Here is a 19,489-nt window from a genome sequence, read left to right as displayed (position 1 = left end):
CCACACGAGCAGTATGGAGACATTTAGTGTTTTTTTGTGTTATTTATTTATTTTAAAACTGTTCACCATTCACTTCAATTGTACTGGATTTGGCTGCAACACTGTTTTCCACTGAAACTCCGGGAACGTTTTGTGAACTGGAGATCTTCACCCATCCTCACATCAGCACAGAAGTGAGTAGATATTGAGTGAAATTTCATTTTTGGGTGAACTATCACTTTAAAAGCAATGTTTATTCAACAAACCAATCACTTTCTCAAAGTTGTATTAACAACATTTTACAGCCTAAAATTCAGATGATGGGATTGTAGACTTTTTAGGGACCTGTGGAAACCTTGTTTTATGCATTCTTCTCACCATAGAAGCATAAAACATATATTGACACACCTGGTTTCTGCATAAACTACATTTTCTTTCTCACTGTTGTTTATAAGAAAATCACCATCCTCTGCTGTGATTAAAAGTAGCAGCTGGTTGGAAACATCATTTGATAATGACCATTTTGTCTTAAATTGTAACAATTATAAAAGATTCAGTGATGAACTCATGGATTGTTGTGATTCTCTAATAAACCAGGTGCAAGAAGTGTCAGCTAATTTGATACATTTCATTCTGTGTGCTTCGTGAGGTTCTGTGGCAAATTTAGAAGTGTAATATTTTGTTAAAAGTTTTTCAGATTGTTACATACACAGGATTCATTCAGCTCCTGGTGCAGAACAAAGAAGCATCCGTGGTTTCTCACCTAAGGAAAGAGCAGCTACAAAGGCAGTGGTGATGCTGCTGGCACAGAGGACAGCCGCCTGGTCCAGTTCAACCCCTCCTCTAGAAATCGCTCCTAAACACACGGCTGCCACTGCTGCGAGGAAGCCCACCACCGTCGCCTGAACCTGCGGAAAATGAAGAGACATTATTGTTACATTCAACATGAGTAGAGCAATGATACATACAGTACGGTGACATTCACAACACGGGCCTGATTCTAATGAGTGCTGTATGTTTCTCTACCTGTACAATAAAATGTTTCATCAATTCTACATAAAGAACATAAAGGGTTTAGGGTTGAGGTCAGGTTAGGGCTAGGTTTTAACATAGAACTAAGGACTACGCTCCCATTTTAACATCATGTAAACTGATTTACCTGAATAATATTCAGTTCCATCCTTACATTTTTTGGAAACAAAGATGTGAGACACCAGAGCTCAAAGCATGCCACCTTTTACTGTATTTCTAATTAGGACTAGTGGTCTAAAATTAACATTTTAACCTAGTGTTACAATAAATAGTGAACATTAACAGTAAACAATAATCTAAAGTTGTTACTATGAACTTTGGATAGAAATACTCAACTGACACTATAGCTGAAACACTCTGCATAACACCAATAACACTAGACACAAAATACATTAGACCAAAGGGGACCACAAATACCTAAACAAAGTATCTCAGTGTCTGTTTTCTTCTTTTTACCTAAACAGAACTCAGTTAGCTGTGTGAGGGAGCAGTAAGTTACGTTACCTGTATAAGCGCCAGATTGCTGCACACCATGGTCCACTGTTTGTCAGGATCGTCCATTTGGCCTGTGTTGGCCTAAAAACATGGAGACAACACAAATCGTTTTGATTATGAGGTGGAGACAAGGCATCTTCAGTTATTCAGATAAGTTAAAATTTGGTCTACATGTTGATTGTGGACAGAAACTCCTCCAGGTAAAGAAAAAATATTCTTTTTATAATCTGGGATGTGGGTGAAGTTTTGCCTGCAAATTACAATGCAAACATTTTGAACATGCCAAGTATCTACTGATAGTTATGAGTGAAGAAGTGCAGAGAATAAAGCAATAACATATTGGCATTTAGGAGGGACCTGTAATGTAACACATTACATAGTAAGTATTTTTTTAATTACCCACTACACATTAAATAATTATAGATACTACAAGTGGCAGTAGTTTTTTTGAATTTTTTAACATCACTTGGACCTTATACTGGACCACAATGCATCATTACTGTTCCTCAGTAATTTACACACTACACACAACATACACACTACAAATATTTTATTACAATATTTTATATTTTATTTTTTTCTATAAATCTGCTCATTCCCAGGCTTAGTCTAATGTTTTGCCTCACAGCAACAAACAACATGTCAACAAGTGACCCTGACTGATTTTAGAAATCAGAAATATATCAGTATCTGCAAATGTGTAGTTTGGAATGTGCTGGTATGAAAACGGTTAATTTAGATAACATAATAAAGAAAATATGCTTGGCTTAATTTAGATCTATTGATTAGGTTCTATTTGTGTTTTTTTTATTTAGAGCTATTTATAATTATTAAATTTCCAGTGAAGTTCACTGTTTCAGTGTATATTTTGGACAATAATGTTTATTGTTAGCCTATATTATAAAATATCCCGCCTCAGTCACATGTTAAATGGCTGCATGTTGTTGAAGTGTTTAAATACCACATTTCAGCGATTATTGCAAAAAATGTGTTTCCCTAATACCTGTATCAACATCACCCAACAAAAATGATTTGTTAAATGTTTTTTAAATATCAAAATCGTTCAGGCCTACTTTGTTCTGCGTGCATGATCAATTCTAGATTTGGTGGTAAATTTAAGACATAGTGTCCTCTTAAACAATAACATGCAGTGAGTAAATACAAATTTAGTTCTGAATCAAATCCAAAAATTGCAGGAGGACCTAAAATATTAAACACCCAGTCCTTCTTACAGCAGTGGAGAGGCGAGCAGCCAGGGTCATCTCCAGGTTTCCTTTGAGTCCAACCAGTGCAGGCACCAGGATGAACACCTCCGTTATCACCTTAAACACCTCCCAGTGCTGCAACACACAGATCAGAAATGGAAGATTGTATTATAATATTTACAGAGCATTACACAAAACATATATAAATTCACTTAATTACAACTCTAGTGACATATTTCAGTTCTAAATAAACCCCGTCAGTGTCATCTCCACCTCCACAGATGAACCCTCTGAACCTTGTGCCTCTCTGACGCACTTAAATAAGCACATTGCATATTCTCGACTAACCCAGTGGCCTATTTTTCCTGTTTCCACATCTCTGAGCATCGTCTGACGCCACGCCATACTGCAAAGGTTCAGCGGGTTTGGAAGACGTGCAGTTCACGTCTGCCTCATATTTTCTCACTACAACTGGAGTTGGCAGGACCAAGACGGTTTAGATCTTTAAATAGATGCACATATGAAAGAACAACGCAGCTGCCAAGAGCAGAGTGATGTGGAGCAGGGGAAGATGAGAGAGGAGGGACTGACAGGCCAGAAACGGAGGAAGGAAAGAGGGAAGAGGAAGAACAGAAGAGTCAGATAAGAAGTTTTGATATAAAAGAATTTCTCAGAGGAAAAAATGTCCTGGAAGCAACAAGCAACTACCACTGCAATACAATATGATTCACCCCTACTGCTATTTGACACAATTTGATTCAACAGAATGCTATTCGATGTAACACCATGCAATTCAATATGGTACACAAGAATTCAACTAATTCAAGCACACACATTTAAAAAAAAACACAGCAAAAGTGTCCACTTTGATGCTCCTATGATAGATAAAACATGACAAAATGCCCTACGGTGCCATTCCTGTAAACACAGGTTCCCCCACTACATACAGCTGGTGCCCTTTTTATTTTTTCGCCCCTGCAACTCAGACAACATGAATTCAAGAGCAATTTTTACTTCACATATTTGTTTCTCTAGGACTGCGACTAGGTAAGGATCTCATTTATGCTATTAGTTTTTGACCTTTGAAAAACACTTGGCCTTTTCACAAACAGGCATTTCTATTAGTCTGTTGAAGTGCAAAGGATAAAAGATAAAACTGGACCGGGACCTTGCCTTAAATCATTCCTTTCACAAACAGGTCTTTCGTAGCTGCTTTGTAATGTCAAAACGTAAACTATTACTGGCAGTCACAGGCTGAACACCAGTCTCACTGTCATAACACCTCACACACTACATTTAAGTTACAAATGTCCACTTCAGGTGCTGCCTGTGTACTTTATATTGATACAGCATATTTTGCAAATTGCATGCGTCTTTTCAAGTTGTCCGTCTCTCTTGAAAAATCGTAAGTGTCTCCCAACACTTGATTTGTAGGAATTTGGTTGAACATGTTGCTCTTCCTCCTCTATGCCAATTTATAATGCGACTCGCAGCCTCCGAAGTAGGCGGCTACCGACAGCAGTGGAGATAAGAAAGCGTACCTGACAAACTGTTTCGAGAGCAGGAATCGATCTAAACATATTATCATCAGTCACATTTCTAAATGAAAACTTAAAGGGACAGTTCAATCCAAACTTCTAAAATACATATTTTCCCCTAGCCTGTAGAGCCATTTATCTATCTAGGTTTTATGATGAGAGTTTCTGAGTTTTTGAGATATCGGCCGTAGAGATGTTTGACTTTGTGGGACTAAATGGCACGTGGCTTGTGGTCAAAGCACCCAAGAAATACATTTGAAAAATTCAAAACTAGCATCTCTTTCTACAAATCATGACCTGGTTACTCAGGATAAACCACAGATCTTGTTGTGAGCAGTTTCATGTAAGAACTCTTTTCTTTCTGGTGTAGAATCTACCAGAACTACATTAGAATCTACTGGGACTACTTTCTTTTTCTAGAAAGAAAGTTCTGTTCTGACAGCCTTGAAAGGTATGTGGTTAACTCCATTTGTCTAGAAAAAAACCAATAATTTAAACAAGAGCAACAAAAAGAAAACACTGAAAAAACAATGATTTTTTTTTGTATATTTCCGTTTTTGGTCGCCTTTAAGAGTCTCTATTTCCCACAAGTCCAAGATGTGAGTTCAACGTCAGCAGCTCAACGGTCCATGGATGAGTCAAGTGGCCACAGCTAATTCAGAGGTTTTTAGCCTTAACAAAAGCGACTGCCAACTAGCTAAAGACTACAGAGGTTGTCAGTTAATGGGGATAATGCTGAAGTTTTGTGACCTTGGTGTTGTTTGTTTATAGCCTTATGTTAGCTTTTTACTGCTGATTAAATTTCAGGCTTTACAAATCATGAGAGAGGTGTTTATTGAAGTGACGATGATCTTGCCGAACAGAATGTATCATAAACTTTTGTTTGCCACAAAACTTATTTTTGGCACTAATCTAAAATCCATTGGTAAAATCCCACTGTCTTTTTGTGGCAGAAAACATAGTGATGCTAACTTTGGCCTACAAAAATACATCATCCCTGCTGAGAGTGAAGCACAATAGGAAAAAAAGCAAGTAAATATGCTAGTTATCTAGCCTGCTCACCCAAAGTCATGGGAAAAAAACTCCTTGGTTAATTATCCTTTGTGCACTTACACAAACACTGAACATGACCAATGAGAGAATACCTGCCTCCTAAATTGTTTATAGCAACTCACAAGGCCCAAAGGGGCTAAACAAGGCCACGAGAGCAGCTAGAGGGATGACGTGTAGAAGTGTGCTTTTTGTGTGCGTGTCTATTTATACACGTCGCTCTCAGGTTCTAGACTGGTAGGTCGAGCTGACGGCTGTCATGTTGGGAGGCTATCTTGGGACATGGCCCACTTCTGCTATAATACTGCTGCTGCTGCTGCTGCTGCTGCTGCTGTGGCCTCAGTGCGATGGGCTAAAAGCCAGGAGAACTTAACACTGAGACACTCAAGATCTCTCAAGAGAAAAAACAATGTTTATAATTATTTTGCCGCTATTCTCATCATAATTACTAGTATTAAAACTCATCATCACTATCATTATTACATCATCAGCACTTGCACTTAGTTATTTTCAGAACAGTTCAAGCTTTATTTTAGGCTAACACAAATGCAAACACTGTGAACACTGCTTTTTTTGGCTGCTGCTCTCTGTACGTCTTGTCTTCTCTGCAATACCAAGATATCAGGGTTTTTTTTTACCTTTCCCTCTCTCTGGCCTCCTTTCTTTCATCCTCCAGCCACTTATTAAATTAACGGTTCGCTTTTATCCCAAAGCTCTCCTCTCCCTCCCACAACTAAATCTGATTTGAAGATCTCAGAAAGGTGGATGTTACACAAGGCACCATCTGTTGAACTGAAAACAGGACTGTCAACAGAGACGCAGGAGTGTTCAAACTATTGAGAATATAGCGGCTGCTTCATTACTTCAATCTATCCAGTGATCCATTCAGTTATTTCTCTGTCTTTAAAGAAACACATCTTTCCATCTTCCCTCCACCTATGTGCTTATTCCAAAAGTCTGCCTCTGTCCACCATCAATCATTTTCTTCTCCACAGAGAAACTAAAAAGCCTCATGCTATGTGGTTAAAAGCCGTCCCAATCATAAAGAAGGTGGATTAGACTGACTGGCAAATAGTTTTTTTATAAAAGGCCAATGTTGGTCTGACCCCAATTTATATACATGGATATGACAACGATGCCAGCTGAGACCATTGTGGCCCAGCCAGCAGGTAAAGTCGATCTCTGCCTCTCATTCTGCTGTTCGTCCATTCTGCAAACATCAATTACCTGTTCATCTGTTACTGACTTTCCGTATACAGTATGTACAGGGTCACCCATCTCTTCACATTATTCATTCATCCATGATAAACTGTGTAAAGTTAGTCCATTCAACCGTAAACCCATATACGGCTGGGAGGGTCCATGTTTAACGTCAGTGCTTCTATGGTACTGACTGAATTGTGTCCATAGTACCAAGTATCAAAAACAGTCAAGGACCAAAAGTTGGCATTGAATGCTTGTTCAGATTCATGCTCTTCTTTACTTATTCTTTAATTAGACTCTTTCAAATAAAAATATTAGAGTTGCGACAATTAATTGATTGTTAAATATATTAAATATTTTGATAATCGATTAATTTGCTTTGAGTGTTTTTTTTAAGCAAAAAAGTTCAAAATTCTCAGACTCTAGCTTATCAAATGTAAATTTTTTCTGGTTTCTTAAGTCCTTGATGACAGTTGACTGAGTGTTGTGTGCAAAACAAGACATTTGAGGACGTCATGTGGCTTAGAACAACTGATCAAAAATGAAAATAATCATTAGCTGCAGCTTAGAAAATATATTTTGATTTTGATTCCAAATACAAAATAACTACTTTTGTCCATCTTAGATGGTACTGCTCGTCACGATTTATGTCCAAACCAACTCTCATTGGACATTAGATCTGGGTATCGTTTAAATAAGTACAACACCAATAACAGTACCCTTAAAGTAATGCCAATACCAATGGAGAACTTCATTTGTTACCTTTTTTCAAAGTTTCTTCTTTATGAAGAGTGCTTGTTGTGATTGGCTGTGAGCAAAGCCATATAAATAGTCATTTTCTTCTAGAGCTGGGTACCAAAAGTCTTGAACGCAACACTTCTTGGTACTGGCTGACTTCAATTAATACATTAAAAGGTATTGAGTACTGATACACAGTGCTGTAGTGTTCCCCATATGTTGCGAGGCCAAGAGTGAGGGTGTGGAGGTCAGGGTCAGCAAGTCTAACTTTTGTGCAGGTAACTGGAAAAAGGTCCCATTACAGAAATGCAATTAATGTTTGCCTTTTTATTCACATTATCATATAATATCATCAAGAGGAATTCATAAAGAATGTCTTCTCACTATTAGGCTGAAGATTAGAGGTGGGGGAAAATTTGATTCTTAATCGATTCATAAAAGTCAAAAATCGATTTCCTAAATGTCAATTATCACGATGGTGACGGGCCAAAACAGGCAGAACTCAGCTGTGGGGGCAGCGCAATATCCAAGCAATCTATAGTGCGCACACGCGAGAATAAGCAGCAGTTAACAGGGACATGTACTTTATCTTCTCAAAAGGCAGCATTTGCAAGCATGTTTTAATTTAGTGTCTAAATAATTGTGTTTGTGAGACAAAGGTGAAGTGTATTGTGAAAAGTATTTACCAGTCATGGTAGTCCTGATCTCTACCATAGAAAATACAGAAAGCGAGAATCTCAAAAATGTTTGCACTGGACATACAAAAAAAAATGTCAGTGAACGTAATCTGGAGTTTTGTAGAATGAGCCACACTCTATATTGTTGTAACCTTTGAGGACTTGGGTTTCTTTTGTTAAATGAAAAATAAGGATTTTTTTAAAAATAATTATCTTTCAGGTCTTTTAAGTGTTATTTTGGTATCAGTAGCGAAAGTTAATTATTGTAGGACACTAGTATAAAACATTTCAGATGATACCCAACCATTCACTTATCAATCAATCTCTCACAATTAATTCCACAAATGTTTTTTCTTAGATTTTCATACTTGTATAAGGTCCATAACAATACCGGCGGAGACCATTCCGAGCCCTGACACCAGGTACGGCACGATGACCTGGGCAGCAATGAGCCAGGAACTCTCTGGTAGGAACCCATGTTCTGATCGAGTCAACTTCCATGTTACGCCACGTAACTTCTTGCCCTGGTAGCGTAGCTCCAGCTCCAGACGAGTCACCACCATGTTGAACAGGAGGTTACTTGAGCACTTGGTTCAGTGTATAGTTATCCCATGGTAACTGTAACTGCAATCCCACGTAAGGGAAAAATCTGCTTCTGATGTGTTCAAATAAATTTGGTTTGACTTTCACCTGTCCTAAGAAGTGAGCAGGATGAAAACTGAAAGACAAAAACAATCAATGTTATTGTCCTTGGTTTTAAAAGACCAAGGGCAAATGTTCTAAGCAGTCACTGTGAAGGCCTTTATTGGAGAACTGAAGAATGGGATTTGTGATTGCATGGTTGTTCTGGTCTCCAAAGACTCCGAAGAAATGCTTCTCTTCAATCATTCTTGACAATGAGCAAGTCAAACAATCAGCTTGTATTAATCCTTTTCACAAATTGAAGACTAAAGTAATTAGCTACTTCGGATGCTCAGACGTCAAACAGGTTCGAGATTGTCACTTAATTTTCCATTTGTTTGAAAGTAATTATCTTTTTTCCCAGGCAAAATCAAAACTAAAGGCTTTAACTCTAACTGGAGGGCAATGGAGCATGGCATCTTTGGCCCAGTGGTGAGTCAGCAGTGACGAGGTATCCATTTGTCAGCACAGTCATTAACACCATTTCTTACTCATAGGTCACAATCCTCATCTATAAGCACAGATGCTCCACATCTGTTGTTGAAGTCTGGGTTTCTTTTTGGACTAACCTGCCTTTTCAAGTAAAGGTAAGATGGCTTTTGACATCAACGCAAGAGACTGAATCTGACAATCCAGAGTTCAGATTTCAAGGACTTCTGATCCACTCCAAAATCCATCTGATGTACTCCAAAGTCTTTTGAATGGAGTTTAGTGTTTATTGGATCAAGCTCTCCATTTGATCCAGTGTGAAATCCCTTTGACCTCCAGTGTAAAGGCACAGCTGTATCCTGTAAATGATAGCAATGCTTGTCGTGACAGCTGAAGACTGATTGACAGCGGCAAGATGAAGATGAAGAATAGTCCAAAAGGTCTTGAGAGTTAGGAGCAGTAGAATTCCTTCATGTCTTTGTCAATCCAGCTCGTCTCTTATGGCAGACTCACAATAGGGGTGAAGAGGAGAGACAAACAAAAAAAGAGCTCGGTGATGTCAATAAGTGATCTGAGATGTCCACTGACAAGATGCAGCAGCCGGCTTCAGGCAGGCTGGAGGAGAGTGCTTCTTTCCTCCTGTCAGCATCAGGGTAGTCCTGCTCCCTCCACTCCTCCACTCTGCTCTGCTGTGACGTAGCAGAGAAAGAGGCAGGGCTGTCTGCGCTGCCCGACATGCAAGCTCATGTGGGAAACGACCGGCTTACCGTCTCACGCTCTCATCTCTCGCTATTTCTTGCTGCGTGTCTGCCTTTCATCCTGCCTCCCCTCTTTCCATGTGACATCCCGCTCTCTACGTCGGCTGGTCTCGCTGCGTGTCTCCCTCTCTGCATCCCTCTGTTCCTGATCTCTCTCCTCTCTCTACATCGTGACTCATTCTTCCTCTCCGTCCATTCTATCCATCACTACCCCCCGTCCACCTGCTATATCTGCACCATGATCCTGGCATGGGCCCTGGCACTGTGTCTCCCTGTTCTGTAACACCAAGCAAACACGTACTGTACTGCGTGACTAAAACATTACCCGGCTTTCAAGAAGCTTCCCTGAACTAAAATATTGATTTCAGAGCACTTAAAGGTCACAAGAATCTGCAAACCACTTTTCTCTTTAGTTTTTTTGTCTCACATATCAATATGCTTTTACAATGCTTTCACTTTCTCTATTTAATGGAGGGAATACTTTTATTTTTTCTATTATTATCAAATTATTAATTTGATTCCCACTGCACTGGTTAAGGTCTTTTACATCTTAATTGACTTCAAAATTACGTTTTAGCACTTCTTCCATTATCTACCCTTCAGTGTTTAATTATCTACCTCTCAGCAGTTATTAGCTTTAAATATGGATATATCAAACAATTTCTTTCCCAGACTACCCGGAGCTATTTCAAGAGCTGATGCAGCAATTTACTAAAAAAAAAAAAAACGTCTGGGACTCACAAGAGACAGGTTAAAAAAGAAATGCTCAGATCAAAGCAGCAGTGGCAGAGGCATACTGACTTCCAGTCCCTCGTGTGGGTCAAACTTGAATCCTACATTTCCCATAAAGCAACTTGACAGCATCTTTTCTCCAGACCACCCAAATGACTTCACCAGTTATTTTTTCAGAATTGACAAACCTCCATGAGCCAGAGATTAGACAACTGTTTTCATAGACTAACTAGTACTCATGATGAGTATGATTAAGTTCATGTGTAAAATGTAATGTAAATAAACAAATGCGGGTTAAGGGTGAAGGCAAACAAGCTGCCATTACTGAGGTGGCACGTCACTTTTAAACCAATAAAACTGTTGAAGAAAGGATCTTATTTTTCTGAAGAATGAATCCAGATATCTGCCCAGAAAATCCTGTAAAACCTGAAATATCTTGTAAATATGAAATTTTGTACACTTTGAATAGACAGTTCAACATTTCTATGGTATTATAAATGATTATGAATAAATGATTTCATTCTAATTCAGTCCATTGAATCATTACATCAGTTGTCATTAAATGTGTCAAAATAGTAAGTGATGTATTTCATCTGATAACAGATGTATATAACCAGAAAACATGAATTGCTTGTTTGTAAATGTATGATTAGAAGCTAGTGGGTGATACCAGGTTTAACTGCTTCATAGAACTTTCTCATCCAGTCTGGAGGTCGGACAAAAATACTAATTAAGTACATATTGCCTTTTTTCAGACCACGCAGAAGTACTTACATTTGGGTAGTTGTCGATACCATTACAGTTGCTACAATGACTTGAAAAAATATGCTTTATTTTCATCAGAAGTTCCTCACTTTCTAAATGCAACAACTTGTTGTTTCTGTTTGCCACTGCTAGCATTAGCAAGCCCCTTGAACTGTGACAAAATATCTAAAGAACCAACACCATTCAGTATCCGTGCAACCCTAGCATTACTTTCACACCAGTGGTTTGAGCCTGTAAAATGTTTAATTTCATCTGGCAGCGGGAGCTTTCACTTTTCTTCTGCCACTGTGATGGTGGCAGGTGTAACACATAAATCAGTCAAGGCATTCCTCTCTAAGAATTTAAGTTTGCCTTAAAAAAAACAACAACATTATTTTAGAGCAGTCAAATATGATATTTCATTGCGTCATCGTCATAACCAATAAATAACCAAGGCAAAAACTTCTGAAGTGCAAAAACAAATCTATATTCAAAATAACTTGATATCAACAAAGTTGAACCTTGTTACTATGATTTCTAACTTTATAAAGGTAATTATTTATGATAAAAGCAGTTAACTCATGATTGCTTCTTGAGGACGACCAAACTTTATTTTGTGAAAGCACCAATAGTCTTCCCTACAACATTGGGTCAAAAATACTGTGATTTTCTCCATATCACCCATCGATAATAGAAGCACACTCTTTGAAGCACACAACATGTCATCAGTCACAACCTATATAATCGATGACTTCAAACTTCACTATCGTGATAGGTTTTTCAGCTGTATCACTGAGGCCTATTTAGAATTATTAGCAATACAATGAAATTTGATGTCATTTTTGATTTTATATATAGGTATATAAATGCATGTATTTTATTTTTAAGGCACCTTTGAAAACATAGTTACAAAGTGTTACACAACAGCAAAATCAAATACAAACAAATGTTTACTTTACATTTCATATAGAATATTTTCCTATGTATTGATTTTTACCCAAAAATCCAGTATGGGACGGGCCCTAGACGAGCCCACAGTTACGCTTCTCTTTATTAATGCCACAGATAAAATAGCCGTGCATATTGGGACAAGACACAAAATCAATGAAACTCCATTATTGTGCGATAGTGAATGGTCAATGAATGTTTGCAGGTGTGGGCAGTAATGATCAGAAATCCTGCAGAGGTGGGATTGAGAAAGCAGTCCCATGCAGAGCTCTAGTTCATTTCATATCATGTGACTGTATAGCCTGCAAAGAGAGCTATACATCATAATCATCATGGATGCACCATTCAACTGTACAACTTGTGTGTGTTATTTTTCTTTCTTTCTATCATCTATCTTCTATATCATTTTAATGCACATCCCAATCCAACAAATAATGTTATGGAGGCATCGGAGATATATTTGCATAATTATGTAATGCAGCCCAAGCTTGGGGAAGTTGAGAGAGCTATAACTTGGAAAGAAATGGCAAACCACGAGGGTCAAAAACCAAAAAAGCAAACAGGACATAGAACGTAACATGTGGGATATAGTGTATGTTGTAGGCATGACAACAGGGCGTGGTTGTTTAGACAAGATCCACAACCGTCACAGGCTACAGTAGCAATCCTAATTGCTGATAGTGTAGTGTTCTTGTCTTTATCTCTTTTCCATTCAGATAAGCTACTCTCAATGTCCTTCTACTGTCCCCTGTGTTTTGAGAAACAGCACTCAGCCAAACTCATGAGTAATCATCCTCCATCAGACGCAGGAGGGTAACAGATACTGTAGACGAGAGGCTGGAAGAAATACTGATGAGCAACAGATGGAGTGGAGGGAATAAGCCACGTGGGGACAGACGAGTGTTTATCAGTGGAGGACAGAGAGGAAGGGAAGCAGGTACCAGCTAATCACAAAGCAGACAGTGCTGCGTCTGATTTCCCTCAACCCAGCTGGCTGCAGAACAAATGCCAGGGACGCCTGGCTGGCAGAGGATAAAGACACAACGGGACCACACAGAAACATAGAGGTATCCACTCCACATCAATTAAAAGACAAAGACTGCCAACTAAACACACACTCAGTATGTTTAAACACACACCGAGGAAAGTCCAGTTGTACTGAATAAAGAACTCTTTGGCAATTACCGAGATAAGGCGTTTTACCAAATGTCCAACTTAGAGAAATACAATTCAAATACATTACTCTTCTGATAAGGCATTCTAAGGACTACCAATTTCTAAAATTACATTGATTAATTCTATTTGTCCTGAATAACTCTAAGTAAAGGATGCTCTGATCAGTATATCACCTGTGGACCTGTGGTCCAAAAACGTCTATTTTATCTACAGCTCACTGGAATAGAAGTTCTAGATTGCATATTTTATCTGGAACGTTTTGACAGTGCATCAGTTGCTGTGTATCAGTGGTATCATGCTTTGCCTGATTAGTCAAGCTCATGTATTAGTGTTGCTCCCGACCGGACAAAGATCAGTGTCAAACTGCGTGCCGACATTGCTCAAAGGAAGTCAAGTTTCTGTGAAGCCCCTTCAAACACGTCATTTATGACTGCAGCATCCAAATGTATTGATTAGTAAAACAAAACCATAACAGAGTGGAAGGCAAGTCCTTCTCCCTACAGTGTTCAGGCAGCCTCTCACTGCAGATTCAGACCAACGCAATAAGTAACAACTAGAAGAAGCAACCAAAAACTAATATTTGGATGTAACCTATTTATAATCACCAACATTTTGATTAGTAATTGTAATTTAATTACATATTTTAATCTCAATTACTCTAACAGATAACAATTACATATGACAAATTCCTCAGTGAGTGCTATATTGTCAAAGAAAACTGAGCTCTGCTCACAAAGCCGTGCCGGCAGTGCCTACATGTACCAGGATGCACTGCATGTAAGCTTCTGACACGCACACCCATATTGCTGTGTATAACCACACTAGCCTTTAGCTATTACTTTGTTGGCCAAATCATCAGTGCAGCAGAGACTAGAAATGTGAGCTGAAATAGCCTATAGTTCTGAAGAACTACTTTCTTGGTCAATACATCATGCACTGAGGAATTTATTGCTTAAATTGCCTACATTCACAATCAATACTAACTTAATTTTGTCATGAAGAGTGGCGATTTTTCACTTAAAAGACTAAGACAACTGGAAGACATTTTTCCACAGCAGCCTTAAAGACATCATGATCTATGTACTGCATGTTATCATGTTATTATAGTTAATAGTCAAGGTGTTTTTGTAATGTGTGCATACTGTACTGTGCATGACAATATGATGTAACAGGGTGTGGCTGTTCAAGAGGTGTGCTAATACAATATTTCTTCATCCTAAGACGCACAGTGGATATGAAGTTTGTTTTAGTTACACTATTACATCACACAGGATTTTCATATGGGCTTCTTTACCTTTGTTTGATAATCCAACCAAACCTTTTCCACACTTGTTTGAGGGAATACACATCATGTTTGTATGAGGTTCAATAAATCCATTTTAAACCGATTTACCGGTTTTAAACACTAACAAACTGATTCCAAATCCTCAGTTGATCCCAGCTTCTATAGTGGGTTATGTGAACCAATCAGGATAGACACATTTTACTTCCGTTTGCCTTTGATGGACACTGGAAGCCAAGAGACAAAGGCAGAAATTGAACAGACTAAAAAATGGCACCTAATGTCCATAAACACACTAACACAAAAACCAACCATCACTACTGGGTGAAAATTAATTCAAACAAATCTGACAACTTTCCTTAAAGCTACTTTAGTAAAAACACACATTCACAACCAGTACTTCATCTTTAAGATAATGTGCACACTATCAGCTCATGATTAAACCTTGGAATTTGTGATGCCGCTTTCTCAAAATGAGCCTCATGTCTGCACTCACCTGTACATTGTCCAACACCATGCCGGCCATCACCATGCCCATCCCAGCCAGCAGGTAGGGAAAAAGCACCTGAAGACAGATAGCAATGGACGACTCCTCCTCAAGTTTGACGACTGGCACTTTCGGCCTCTCCTCCGCTGGCTTTTTAGGAGGAGGCTGGAGCACTGGCGGCAAGAAGAAGTCATCCTGGCCATCTACGGTGCCTCCCAGGCCAGCACTGGGACTCCCACCAGGGCTCTTCCCCTTGGAGCGGGACTTTTTCTTTTTCCTCTGGCGGGTCTGTTGTGGTGGTTTATCCTCACCAGGCATGATGGCAGTGGTGGCAGCGACGAGTGGGGCAGTGCTGGCTTAATCTAGAGATACACAGTAAAATGAGACATTTGGTGCGTTAGGTGCCGTTTTGTAACACTCGTACCCAAATCTTCCCTGAAATCTCTTTTATATGAGTTTGGATCCCGTATCCTGACAAAGAGAAGTAAAGTGTTATCAGACAAGTCAAAAAGGGGGAAATTCCTTAAAGGGAAAATTCTGCACTTTTCATGTGGATGTCCAGTCAGTGTTGATGGTAATTGTAGTCAATCGAAGCAATACAGAGCTGTGGAATGGTGCCTACATTGTCCAGGATGCATTGCAGACACGCCTCTGATGTTCACAGCCATGTTGCTGTGTTACCACCACCTTAGTCTATAGGAATTACTAGGTGGCCAAAAAAAATGTAGCGCTAGGCGTCAAAACACTCAATCTAGCACACCCCCTAGCTACCTAGTGCCTAAATTAACCTTTAACAGATTTCTTTCAGCTTCAATTGAGTTGGTAAAAAAAACTATAAAGCAAATTTTATTATTTGATGAAATAAATTAAAACTTTATTAGTTCATGTTACTCAACTACTTACCTAGCTAACTTTACCTAGCAGCAGTATAAACCTTTGGCCTTTAGCTATCATTGCAAGAGTTTATACAGTGAAGCTTCAGCAGAGCCATGGAACATTACATGCACTCTTGTTTCATGATTAAAGTTAGCTACAACTAGGAAGGTAGTTAAAAAAAAAAAAGTTGGTTTTGGAGTTCAGAAAAAAAACATGTCCAGTTGTTGAAAATGAAAGCTTAGATCTCCCCAGCACACAACCCAAAAATATACCAGATTTTCAGTTAGAGTTGCAGCTGGTTTAACAGTACTGTGATTTAAAAACTGACAACAAATATATGCTCCATTTCAAGTTTATATCAAGTGTCATGACTATAAGAACATAATATTTTGTGAAATTAAGAGAAATTGTTTGTCCAACTTTAAAAAATAAATAAATAAATGTTTTAATTTCCTTAAGGCTCAGTGTAGCTGATGATACAGTGAGAATCTCATACCGCTGCAATCCTACTTTCAATTAATACGACCATTTATAATCCTCCTGTTCCATTTATTAGGTAACTGTTAAACATATTAGATATGTTTCTTGTATTTCGGTGGCGTCACCTGTATGTCTAACATCGATATCCTAAGCTGTGTTATAACTGCGTTAATTACGTGAAGTTTGAACATTCAAAGAGCCTCGGCTTCCCATTGGTAGTTCTAATAAAGCTGTCCACAATACTGCGCTATTACATTACACTATTTTACAATCAATACTCTGTCTGAGAACAAGACAAGACGAGAACCCTGTCCTTCCACACACAATACAAGTCCCCACTTCTCAAAAAACAGCCACGTCAGTTCAGCAGTGTTAAAATGCAGACGACATTCTTATTTTAACTTGCATTCACACATAACACCAAGACCAGTTTTGACTACTGAATCTCTGTTGTGGTGACGGAGTCGACAAACTCCTGCAACTCGATATAATTATGAACCGTTCATTTCTAGCAGCTTCTTCAGTGTCTGTTTACATTACCACTGTGTGATTATTCAGAAACACTGACGGTTACATCAGGCTACAGAGATTTAAAACAACAAATAAAAATATGAATACGCACAATATCGATGGCAGAGTCCCGGAAGTCTCGCGGAACGTCCAACTGTATCTGCGCGTCCATTAGTTTCGCATCCGAACATTAAAATGTCCAAGAATCTTCTATTGTCATGCATACCTCCACTGGAGGCTGCCATCTGTACAGACCATAATAGTAGTGCTCGGGTAACCAAGGTTACACAACTAAGCGCTGTCTGATTGGATAAAAACTGTAGTAACCCAGGCAACGTGTGGTCCCGCCCCCTCTTCTGGAGAAAGTGAACTGCATTCATTTGGGGGCAAAGTTAAAGATCGTGCGCAGCATTGACTGTAAAAAGAGCTAATATGCCTTTTTATTAGCACCCATTTTAAAATGAAACAGTTTACACCAAGAAAACTAGTAACTAGTTTTTTTTTTTTTTAGTTTCCTTGGCAAACACAGGTGTGTTACCAATGATACTAAATAGGGTTAGGTTAAATAGGGTCAAGGTGCAGCTACTGTGCATGTTGACCCACTGGAAATGCTCTGCTACACTAAACTGAACTGGACCTTAATTAGTATCATTGTTAACATCTGTGTTCATCCTGTTATTTAACATAAATATGGCTGCTGTGAAAAAGTAAAGGATAGTTGCCATTTTTTTCTCTTTACCATGTCAGGACTGATCAAATCTTTAACAATATAAACTCATAGGCCAAGACGTCCAAATATTTACATGTCAAGGGCCTCACAAACAGAACATATTGATCATATTAATAGTTTGATAGCTGTATTTTTGATTCTATTTATTTTGCTGGGGACCCCAGACTCCACGAGGAAAACCATTGTAGTTTACTTGGAGCAAACATGAGTGAAGTCTATAGCATCTGTAACTAAAGCTGCCAACACTCCGTAGAAAATCTGAGGCACATGTCACTAATAATGAAGACACACATTCAGTCAGCACACACTGTGTTTGAAAAGTACGTTACTGCTGTCTTGAATCAGGCCTGTACTACACAAAGTGGAGATAATTTTGCATATTAGAAGCCAGGATTTGATTTATCGCCCTTACCTTTGTCTCCAGAGCAAGTGACGGTTGAGTGTGAGCACAGCTGATGTGAAAGGTGTCCCAAGAATGCTATGCTATGCTAAGCTATGCTGTGTGTATGTGAGTGTCTATATTTGGGCTATGTGTATGTTTCGCCTTCCATGTGCTCGTGCATTTTTTAACATATGAGTATGCGTTAAGCTCACTACGTGCAAGTGTGTGTGTGTGTGTGGGTGTGTGTGTGTGTGTGTATGCAATGTGTGAGCTAGTGCGCATGTATCATGGGGCACGTCTTGAATTTCATGGCATTGGCAGATAATGATATCCCCCTCCTGTCTCTTTCCATCTCTGGTAGGCTGGTGACAGCAGCAGGCAGACATGCACCTTCATTTTTTCATTCATGGTGATGAACACATTCAACCAGACTAATTTTCAGTATACTTTTGTTATGAAAAGATAATTAAAGTTGATAGTTGATTAGTTCATTTTTAGATGACATCATGAAAAAACAAAAACATATAATTCCATTTTGGTTTAATTTCCTTAATCATCTTTTTTATTGTGCAGCCAGGAATATCTATTAATCTGGTGTTACTTTATTTTACTTTTTCTTCATCTAGCTACAATTACGTTGCAGCAGTGGCAGTGGCATACAAACCTAGCTTTAGCCTTCGATTTAAAATGCTTTTTAGCTACAGTTATAGGAGTTTATACAGTGAAGCCTCAGCAGTACACAGCATATGTGTTTAGCTAGCTACAAGTGTTTTCAGGAATGTTAGCTAGCTAGCAGTGTACAAAGCTAGCTTTACCCTTACATTTAAAGCACTTTAGCTAGTGTCCTGTTCATGAAACATTATGTGCACTGTTGTTTTATGAAAAAAAAAATTGTGCAGACAGGTAGCTAGCTTAAAAAGGGCTGCTACTTAGTGTTTTTTTTTTTTTTTTTTAGCAAACTTACAAGTGTTTTCAGAAAGTTAAACGTGAACTAGCCATGTACTTTTCCTCACTGCTCCACAAACAGATACGATGCCAGATAAAATGTCCAGTTGCTCCAAATGGAAGCTTAGAAAGACACGCAAGTCCCCCTAGCACACAACCCAAAAATAGCTCATATTTCAGGGTTGCAGGAGTATACTGATTTCTGACTGTGGTATGAAAATTGAAGGTTATCATACCATGTTCATTTGTCTTCTATATTTTTTTGTAAATGCACTTGTTCATTATCCAAGTTACAAGTGATTCAAATGGTAGAATTTAAATATCTATCATCAAGAATGTCATTTGAATTCATGGCATGTCTGTTGTGTCACCAAGTCTGATTTGTTGTCGTCCACTAACCTGTGTGTGTAAC

At 38.6% G+C, this 19,489-nt stretch overlaps 1 protein-coding gene across 2 annotated transcripts in view; it reads right to left on the bottom strand.

Moving 5' to 3' along the window:
* The window catches only part of LOC146325661 (solute carrier family 41 member 1-like), a 64,111-nt gene extending 45,740 nt beyond the window's left edge, over positions 1 to 18,371 (bottom strand). The window contains exons 1-5 of one of the 2 annotated variants that reach the window (XM_084721792.1): positions 18,163 to 18,371; positions 15,164 to 15,516; positions 2,739 to 2,846; positions 1,516 to 1,587; positions 743 to 887 (exon numbers count right to left, since the gene is read on the bottom strand). In XM_084721792.1, coding sequence (XP_084577918.1) covers positions 743 to 887; positions 1,516 to 1,587; positions 2,739 to 2,846; positions 15,164 to 15,472 — 634 coding nt within the window. In that variant the 5' untranslated portion in view covers positions 15,473 to 15,516; positions 18,163 to 18,371. Of the gene's footprint in view, positions 1 to 742; positions 888 to 1,515; positions 1,588 to 2,738; positions 2,847 to 15,163; positions 15,517 to 17,132; positions 17,269 to 18,162 lie in introns of those variants that run through there. The other variant, XM_084721793.1, reaches the window with a different exon arrangement.
* Positions 18,372 to 19,489: the final 1,118 nt, after the last annotated feature.

The sequence above is a fragment of the Lutjanus erythropterus genome, chromosome 6 (genome assembly GCF_056507025.1).
Source record: "Lutjanus erythropterus isolate fLutEry1 chromosome 6, fLutEry1.hap2, whole genome shotgun sequence".
In the NCBI taxonomy this organism is placed as follows: Eukaryota; Metazoa; Chordata; class Actinopteri; order Lutjaniformes; family Lutjanidae; genus Lutjanus; species Lutjanus erythropterus.
Note: the sequence above shows the minus strand (reverse complement) of the source record. Positions and strands in the feature narration are given on the sequence as shown.